General features: G+C 42.1%; 1 protein-coding gene across 1 annotated transcript; it reads left to right on the top strand.

The window, feature by feature from the left end:
• Positions 1 to 881: 881 nt before the first annotated feature.
• Positions 882 to 9,174, top strand: LOC119898231 (tetraspanin-19-like). The gene is made up of 8 exons (XM_038712413.1): positions 882 to 1,071; positions 4,177 to 4,255; positions 4,869 to 4,981; positions 5,208 to 5,282; positions 5,849 to 5,941; positions 6,016 to 6,213; positions 8,234 to 8,317; positions 8,403 to 9,174. Exons 1-8 carry the CDS (start codon positions 1,006 to 1,008, stop codon positions 8,610 to 8,612), a joined length of 918 nt encoding a protein of 305 aa, XP_038568341.1. The 5' UTR covers positions 882 to 1,005; the 3' UTR covers positions 8,613 to 9,174.
• The last annotated feature ends 967 nt before the right edge of the window (positions 9,175 to 10,141 follow it).

Raw genomic sequence — 10,141 nt, 5'->3', positions numbered from 1 at the left:
GTGTTACTGTGTGTATTTTACTGTGTGTTACTGTGTGTATTTTACTGTGTGTGTACTGTGTGTATTTTACTGTGTGTTACTGTGTGTATTTTACTGTGTGTTACTTTGTGTATTTACTGTGTGTTACTGTGTGTATTTTACTGTGTGTGTTACTGTGTGTGTGTTGATGTGTGTGTTACTGTGTGTATTTTACTGTGTGTTACTGTGTGTATTTTACTGTGTGTTACTGTGTGTTACTGTGTGTATTTTACTGTGTGTTACTGTGTGTTACTGTGTGTATTTTACTGTGTGTTACTGTGTGTTACTGTGTGTTACTGTGTGTATTTTACTGTGTGTTACTGTGTGTTACTGTGTGTATTTTACTGTGTGTTACTGTGTGTTACTGTGTGTTACTGTGTGTGTTACTGTGTGTTACTGTGTGTGTTACTGTGTGTATTTACTGTGTGTTACTGTGTGTTACTGTGTGTATTTTACTGTGTGTTACTGTGTGTTACTGTGTTACTGTGTGTTACTGTGTGTATTTTACTGTGTGTTACTGTGTGTTACTGTGTGTGTTACTGTGTGTTACTGTGTGTGTTACTGTGTGTTACTGTGTGTGTGTTACTGTGTGTATTTTACTGTGTGTGTTACTGTGTGTTACTGTGTGTGTTACTGTGTGTATTTTACTGTGTGTTACTGTGTGTGTGTTACTGTGTGTGTTACTGTGTGTTACTGTGTGTGTGTTACTGTGTGTATTTTACTGTGTGTGTTACTGTGTGTTACTGTGTGTGTGTTACTGTGTGTATTTTACTGTGTGTTACTGTGTGTGTGTTGTTGTGTCTCCATGGCGTCAGTCGGATCAGTTTAATGTTTAGAGACAATGAGGAAGTGGATTCTGGACTCTGGACTCTGGACTCTGGACTCTGGAGTTGTTGCAGGTGCGATTCAGACGGGAGCTGAAAGGTTCTGCACGCCTGGAGAACCTGCCGTGGTTCTGCTGCCTGCTGGCTCTGAGCGGAGAGAGAGATGAAGCTGGAGGTGAAGATCGAGCTGCTGAAGTTCTGCTCTGCGCTCTTAAACTCCATCTTCCTGGTGAGACGTTCAGTCAGAACTCAGAGCTGCTCTCAGATCAGTTCCTCCTGTAGATCAGCCTCTTTAATATCTGCTGAGTCAGCATTCAGCCTTCCCTCCTCTTTGTGTCTCTGTTTGGGGAAGTGACCTCTTTAAATGCACTTTTCACAGCTAAACACCAGAAACACGCTCACACATGCAGACACCGTTAAAACCGAGCCCAGTGTTCAGCTAAACGCCTGCTGGAATAACAGCTGAGTCTTCAGCTGCTTTTTAAAGGTGCGTAACGCAGTGGGGAGGTGCGTACGAGGAACTGCTAACAGCCTCTGACCTAATGACCTTAGGGTGGGGGGGGTTGCTGTAACAGCTCGGAGATGTAAGAGGGAGTTTGACCTTGTGATGCGCTAAAGGTAAGATATTAAAATGAAGATGAAGTGGCAGCCAGTGAAGCGGTGATCGGACTGGAGTAATGAGCGCTCTTCTGCTTCATGTGGTAAACAGCTGAGTTCTGGACAGCGAGTGAGTTCTTTATTATTCATGCAGGTAAAAAGACAGAAATCTAAACGGGAGGCTTTCTGTCTTTGACACCAGCGATCTTAGTTTGAATATGTTCCTTAGTTGGAAGAAGCAGTTTTTTAATTGGTTGGTTGGAGTGATGTCATGAGAGGTCAGGGCCTGTTTAGCCTAGCTTAGCACAAAGACTGGAAGCAAGGGGAAACCGTTAGCCTAGCATCCTCAGAAGAAACCATTTGAATTCCTGTTAGTGTTTCCAGAAAGCACAGCGTACGTTCTTCAAACACAAACCTCCACAAACACTCAGTTCCTCTCAGACGAGCCCAGGTCACCCAGGTGCTGCTTGATCACAGGGGTAAATAATCAGGTGCAATAATTAATGTCTCTGTCTTATCTGTGTTCAGTTGCAGAGTGTTCTCATTCAGCCGCTGCCTGATGTTGCTCAGTTTGCTAGGATCATTTATGGAGATCTGTGTCCTTTAATGATCAGTACAGCTGAATATCATCCGCATGAAGGTGGTAAGATGTCGCTGAACTGTCTGATAATTTGTCCAACAGGAAGAAATAAGAAATAAGATCCCAGGTCCCAGGACGGACCCTTGGGGTGTCCCATATGACAACACTGCTTTATCCAACATGAACCTGTTTGCAAGAGCACCAAAAAAAAAAGCATTTTAAGACAGTTCCAGACAGCTGGTGGAGTCTGTTTAGCATGATGTTGTGATCGATAGTATCGAAAAGTCTAATAGGAGCAGGACAGAATCAGCGGCCGTCAGAATATCGCTGGAGATTTTAAGTAAAGAGGATTCTGTGTTTTTGGCGGAAACCAGACTGAAATGTGTCAGATATTTCATGGGTCTCAAAGAAGGCAGTCAGCTGAATGTTTAACACGAACGAGAGTTTAGAGATGGGTCTAGAGTTCTTCGGGCCGGATGGGTCCAGGTTAAACTTTTTAAGTACTGGTTCAATGATTGCATGGTTAACCTCCTAACATTCCTGTCAAATTCATGCAAAACGCCTCTTCAAGGCAGATCCAGAGTAAATTGAATGTAGTTCTTGAACCATTTGGAGTATCTGCCTGGTTTTGGGCTTCTCTGAAAGAGACACTCTGCAGAGTCTGACCTGAAAGTCAGAATGACTGTAAGAGCTACTGGAATTGATTAATATAAGTTTAAACACACTAAAACTAATAGATTTTTCATTTCCACTGGAAAATGTTTGCTAACAAATGCAGCTACAGCTGGGAACACTGTGGGCCGCAGCAGAAAGCCTTACCTAGAACACGTTTAAACTTCATACCAGTACCGTGAAACATGACTCTTGTCCACAGGTTATTCTGAGGGTCTGTCTCAGCAGCTCCACGCAGACGTGTGCTTCTGTTGGCAGATCATGAACTTCCTCCTTAAAACTGGATATCGTTATATTCAGAATCTTATTGGCTACAGGAAGTGCCCGTCATCGGCACAGTTGGTTGCAATTGGCTCAGCCTACGCATGAAATGACAGGGGCCGGCCCTTCCTCTCATTGGCTGTTGAAGGCTGTGAAAGGGACATGTGAGCTCCTATTGGTTCGGATATGGCGTCAGTCGAAAGGTCAAAGTTCAGCTGCTAATCTGAATACAAGCTTTCGTAGTTGTTTACATCCAAATCTGAGTTATTCCGGTTATAATGACGTACGAGCTGCGTCTGAAGCGGTGCGGCAGCCCTGAGGATTTACTGATGGAATAATGTGTTTTGGACTAAATGTTTTTACTGGATTGGATCGTCTGGACCTTTGACAGCGTTTCTGTTGGAATATAATCGATGGGTGGATTAAGTTACTGTGAGGCTTCAGAGTCGCGTCACTTTTTCTGTACTGGCTGGTCTGACAGAGGCGCCGATTGGACCCGCTGTGCTGACTGAATCTTGAAATGGTTTGCATCGGTCGAATCACGAGGATTTTAGCTTTCAGACGGTGGAACATACGAGTATGAAGTTAACATATCAGCTGTGTGCACAGACCGAAAGCTGCCGCCAGGACCTGACGGCCCGCTGGAGCGTTAAGAGGTAAAGAGAGGTTGGGAGATGCCAGTTTGAAGTGAGATGTTAAGCATGTGGCTCCTTTTTAAATTATTAAACTTTAATTCAACTCCTGGACTTTAATAGCTCCTGAGTTTCATGTTCAAAACATTCAGAATCTCTCCCACAGATCTGTGTTCTCTGACAGGTCCAGAGAAAAAGTTTCTAACGTCACTCTGCTGCGCATTATGTAGTTGCTCTGCTGGTACAGTCAGACGAGACGAGCAGCTGGAAAACTATCGCTTCCAAACAGAGCAAGGCTGCTTCAGGTTTCACACGTTCATGTTGTGAAACTCTGCCAGCTACATTACCACTCGGTCACAAGCTGACTCACAGCGCGAGAGCGGGTTCACCTGATTACTCTCACGCAGTCATTTCATCGAAATAAACTGATTTTCCTCCGAAACGTTCATCCTGCAGAATCTCTGAAACAAACACTCCAAACCGATTTAGACCCGATCCCCTAAGAATCAGTACGAACAATGGAACAAGACAGCCGCTGACCTTTGACCTCTGCACTGTGAGACAGCCGCTGACCTTTGACCTCTGTCTGCAGGCTCTGGGTCTGAGCGTGGCCGGCTGTGGAGTCTGGATCCTTTTTGACAGAGGAAGCTTCCTGACCGCCATCTCCTCCGGTAACTCTGCTGCACGGGAGCCCACAGTGCAGCGTTCAGTGCCTGTTTAGCCTAGCTTAGCACAAAGACTGGAAGCAGGGGGAAACTGTTAGCCTAGCTTAGCACAAAGACTGGAAGCAGGGGGAAACTGTTAGCCTAGCTTAGCACAAAGACTGGAAGCAGGGGGAAACTGTTAGCCTAGCTTAGCACAAAGACTGGAAGCAGGGGGAAACTGTTAGCCTAGCTTAGCACAAAGACTGGAAGCAGGGGGAAACTGTTAGCCTAGTTTAGCACAAAGACTGGAAGCAGGGGAAACTGTTAGCCTAGCTTCCTCAGAGGAAACAAAACTTTTGACAACATTTGATTTCCTGTTACTGTTTTCAGAAAACACTCATGTAGTGAAAGTATCAGCAGTAAAAGTACACAAGTACTCTCAGCTTCATGTAGTGAAAGTACACGAGGAACAGGGCTGGAGGGGGTGGAGCCAACGAGACACAGGTGAAACACAGGTGCAGGAACACAAGACAGGAAACAAAGCTGCACAGCACACAGCAGGAAGAACCCTTTCAAAATAAAACAAGTCAAATCCTAAAGATGTCTCTGTATGTGTAAAGTGTTTCTCGTGTGTGTACAGATGAGCTGCGTACCGTGGGGGCGGGGCTGCTGCTGATTGGTGGAGTGGTGGTGGTGGTCAGTGTCGTTGGATGTGTCGGAGCTGGTAGAGAGAACAGATTCCTGCTGCTGATGGTGAGTCTGGAACCTCTGGGACCAGTGACAGGAAGGAGGATGTTATCACCAGTTCATGACTTCCTGATATTGTTTATCTGTACCTGAAAGCCAGAGATGGACGCCTCACGCCGGCGTCCGCTCACGTTATGTTAACCATGAAGAGTGTTTTGCACGTGACGTGAAACAGAAATCCTTCCATCCCTCCTGACATAAAGGTAGCATTAACTCTGCTCTCCCTCCTCAGTACCTGGGCTTCCTCATCGTCCTGATCTTGGGTCAGCTGTTCGTCACGCTGCTGCTGCTCATAAGTAAACACACGGTGAGCCGGCTTTTATTTTGGCGATCAGACATGTGTCCGTGTACTAATAGTTTCCTCTGACAGCCTGAACAGGAAGTTCATCTTATTTTAACGTGTCGACGTGAGATCAGATCTACTTCAGGTGCAGCAGGAAACTACAGGTGTGTTTCCACCAAGAAGTCCAGTTCACTTCAGTCCCTCACACATGAGAACGGTTCTTTTTATTCTTTTCTTATTCTTATTTCTATCTGAAGAAGTTGAGGATGGAACCAGTAGAACCTTTCCATTACGTTCCGTTTTTCCATTACCTCTTTGTAGAGGTACACAGCGCGCTGACCCGGGACTCAAAGGTGGAGATAGAAACAATGCAGCCCACTGATTGGTCAACACATCTAGAGATTGATCACTGGATACTGGAAGTGTGAAAACGCAGCTTAAATGAGCTTAACTAACCAAACTAACCTGGCTAACCATGCTAATGCTAAAATGGCTAACTGGAGTAACCATGCTAACCTAGTTAACTGGATTATGTGAAGTATTTGGTGTCATGTCACATTGAGCACTTGAGTTCTTCCTGCTGTGGTCAGATTGAACGGAGTCTGGACGCCTCAGTGGACAGGATCATCCTTCAGTATGGAGGACGCGGTCAGGACAGACTGATGGACAACGTGCAGCACTATGTGAGTCTATTTAATCAGTGTGGCTATAATTACTGGTTGATTTATTGATGATGATTGTGATTTGCTGTGGACAGGGGAAGTGCTGTGGCAGGACGGGTGCTGACGATTGGCTGAAGAACTCTTATATTCAGACGCTGAACCTGACCAACCCAGACGTTCTTCCCTGTTCCTGCTTCAGCTCGTATCGTCCCAGCCTGGACTCGTCCTGGTGCTCCGAGCTGCTGAACTTCAGCGCTCCGCTGTTTGGACGAGGAAACACCTCGTACCATCAGGTACTGCAGTACTCACACACAGTATACAGTCAGATTACTGCATATCTGTACTGACAGGCTGCATCATGTCATTAATACAAAGAGCATTTAGCTAAAGAATGAAAAGCATCACATTATTATGTTATTTTATGTTGTTTCATGTTCATATTTCATTAAGCTACAGCATGCTACAATAAGCTACATCATGCTACAGCATGCTACATTAAGGTACATCATGCTACAGCATGCTACAGCATGCTATATTAAGCTACAGCATGCTACATTAAGCTACATCATGCTACATTAAGATACATTATGCTACAGCATGCTACAATAAGCTACATCATGCTACAGCATGCTACAGCATGCTACATTAAGCTACATCATGCTACATTAAGCTACATCATGCTACATCATGCTACATCATGCTACAGCATACTACAGCATGCTACAGCATGCTATATTAAGCTACAGCATGCTATATTAAGCTACGTCATGCTACATTAAGATACAGCATGCTACATTAAGCTACAGCATGCTACATTAAGCTACATCATGCTACATCATGCTACATCATGCTACAGCATACTACAGCATGCTACAGCATGCTATATTAAGCTACAGCATGCTACATTAAGCTACGTCATGCTACATTAAGATACAGCATGCTACATTAAGCTACAGCATGCTACATTAAGCTACATCATGCTACATCATGCTACATCATGCTACAGCATACTACAGCATGCTACAGCATGCTACATTAAGCTACATCATGCTACATTAAGCTACATCATGCTACATTAAGCTACATCATGCTACATCATGCTACAGCATACTACAGCATGCTACAGCATGCTATATTAAGCTACAGCATGCTACATTAAGCTACGTCATGCTACATTAAGCTACGTCATGCTACATTAAGCTACAGCATGCTACATTAAGATACAGCATGCTACATTAAGCTACAGCATGCTACATTAAGCTACAGCATGCTACATTATGCTACAGCATGCTACATTAAGATACAGTATGCTACATTATGCTACATCATGCTACATTAAGCTACATCATGCTACATTAAGCTACATCATGCTACATCATGCTACAGCATGCTATATTAAGCTACAGCATGCTACATTAAGATACATTATGCTACATTAAGCTACAGCATGCTACATTAAGATATATATGCTACATTAAGCTACATCATGCTACATTAAGCTACATCATGCTACATCATGCTACATCATGCTACAGCATGCTATATTAAGCTACAGCATGCTACATTAAGATACATTATGCTACATTAAGCTACAGCATGCTACATTAAGATACATTATGCTACATTAAGCTACAGCATGCTACATTAAGATACATTATGCTACATTAAGCTACAGCATGCTACATTAAGATACATTATGCTACATTAAGCTACAGCATGTTACATTAAGATACATTATGCTACATTAAGCTACAGCATGCTACATTAAGATACATTATGCTACATTAAGCTACAGCATGTTACATTAAGATATATTATGCTAAATCATGCTATGTTCCGTTGTTATGTTACATTACATTTTTGTTATTATGCTACTTTATGTTACGTTAGGCTATATTACATTTGTTATGTTAAGCTATGTTATGCTACATCATGCTACATTAAACTACATTATGCTACATTAAGCTATGTCATGCTACATTCCGTGTTACATTATGTTACATTTGCTTTGTTTCTTAATCATTTGTTGTTATTATGCTACTTTGTTACAGATAGAATTGCTAAATCTATCAGATTATAATGTTATGCTTACATATTGTGTTTATATTTTATATATACGTTATGTTTAAAATGATATCTTCATCTGTTGTGTTGATATGTAAGTTTCAGTATGCTATGCATGTGTTTATGTTGTGTAAGTTAGTTATTATATTTGAATGTTATGTTGCAGTGTGTTTGTGTCATGCAACATGTTGTGTCACTTTGTCTGCTCTCTTGTTCATCAGGTGATGTAAGTTTGTGTGTTTGTTGCAGGGCTGCAAACAGAAGCTCAGTGATTGGCTGCAGGAGAATGCCGTGACTATCGTTGGCATGGACGTCAGCCTCATGTTGATCCAGGTAATAAACTGTCTCCGTCTGAGTCTGTCCCCTAAAAAGAAAAGACGACATCATGACCTCCACTGACTCTCCCGTCTCTCTCCAGGTGTTCCAGATGGTCGTGATGGTTTACCTGTACCGAGCGTTTGGCAGAAAAGCTGTTTTGAAAAAAGCAGATCCTCTGGCCGAGCCGGACCACGCCCACCTGGACCACACCCCTGAAGATGACGTGGACTATGGAGAACAGAACTATGGCTACAGCCATACTGATGATGATTACATTGACCCCGCCCACCCAGCACAGTACCATTACTGAAGCCAGGGGTTTTATTTCAGAAGCAGTTTTTGTCATTGGTTGAAGTTTTCTTTACTCCAGACAGCGATCACCTGTGTGCTTCTGACCAATCATTTCATTCGTCACTACTTGGGCTGTGCACGTTAACATGTTCTTATCGCGTTAATTAATTAACACGACAATTATTTTATTGCACATTAACACGATTTTTATTATTATTTTAATAGTCCGTTGCTCGCTGGCCAATCAGACGAGCAGTGGAGGGAGGCTTCAGCTCCAGCGTGTGGAAGAAGCAGATAAACAAAAGCAAGACAAGCGATCAAACGCAGCAGTGAAGTGGAGAGCTGCACACTGCATGCTGGGTAATGTTGGGGAACGTTCTTACAGTCACAGCGTAGTCTCTTGGCCCCGCGGTGTCGCTCTTTGCTCCGGAAATATTGTAATTTTTATTTATATTTTTCTTTATTTTATTTTCTTGCTGCTGTGTAAAGCGAACACTGCTGGGAAAAAGTGTTTGAAACCACATGTTATTACACTTTTGTGTATATAGCAGTACATTTAAATTAAAAGTGGCAACACACGACTTTAGAATTCATTATTCATCAACAGTGACACTTTGTGCAGCTGGAGAAAAGTAACTGCAGCCGCTTTGCTCCCACCAAGTTCTAATGTCATGTGACATGGTGACATTTTGCAGCGCAGGTGAAAATTTCTAACCAGCATGCATCGCGTTAAGTCAGCTCTGCGAAGCGCCACATGAAGCATCTCAGAGACTTTTTGCTTTTCTTTTTATTAAAAACTTTATTCAAACATTATCTGAGCAGAAAACAGATCAACAATTTAAAATACATTAAAAAACATTTGGTAAAAAGCTGAAGTTTGTACATGAGCTCGGTGCTAAGCTACACCTGCAGTGCCCTCTGGTGTTCACACAGAGAACTACACCAGATAAATAATAAATAAAGGACAGAAGAAAACAAAAGAGAGGACATCAGTCAACCTCTGGTAAATATAATACAAATACATAAACTTGCTCCATTTCAGTGAAAAATAGATTTTAACAGCAAGTGTATGTAATTCTGAGAACTAGATTCATAGAAATGATATATTCAGAGCTACGTTAACATTTATCTTATTTATGCAGATTCGTTTGCAACAGATTAAATCTTAGATTGTGTCAATATATTTATGTTAAAGTTCATTATTAGCATAAAACACTGTTTTAAAAAACCTAATGATTTTTTTCTTTTGATCACAACAACAGATAAATTCTGCTAATAAAATAATTAATATGTATTATATAACAATAATAAATGTAGATTTTAGATTAGATTCTTTGTGTTGCTTTTATTTGGAGGATAATGATGCTGTTGGAACTACAGTTCCCATAATACTTTAGGGTCATCAGGAAGTATAAAGTTGAACAGTGAGCTGAGAGACTTGTGTTTACTCATGTAACTCTGAAATGTTTTTTTGGCCAGGTATCTCTCGATAAAGAGATTTTAATCTCACGGAGACTCACCTGGTTACACAAAGGTTCGATAAATAAA

Source organism: Micropterus salmoides, unplaced genomic scaffold (genome assembly GCF_014851395.1).
Source record: "Micropterus salmoides isolate LMB-PRFRI ecotype aquatic unplaced genomic scaffold, ASM1485139v1 Ms_hic_scaffold_11, whole genome shotgun sequence".
Taxonomy (NCBI): Eukaryota; Metazoa; Chordata; class Actinopteri; order Centrarchiformes; family Centrarchidae; genus Micropterus; species Micropterus salmoides.
Note: the sequence above shows the minus strand (reverse complement) of the source record. Positions and strands in the feature narration are given on the sequence as shown.

Excerpts from the sequence above, each read along its gene's own strand:
- LOC119898231 (XM_038712413.1), top strand. The coding sequence starts at position 1,006 with ATGAAGCTGGAGGTGAAGATCGAGCTGCTGAAGTTCTGCTCTGCGCTC. Across the intron at positions 4,982-5,207 it reads ACAGATTCCTGCTGCTGATG|TACCTGGGCTTCCTCATCGT; the intron begins GTGAGTCTGGAA and ends CTCCCTCCTCAG. Across the intron at positions 8,318-8,402 it reads TCAGCCTCATGTTGATCCAG|GTGTTCCAGATGGTCGTGAT; the intron begins GTAATAAACTGT and ends GTCTCTCTCCAG.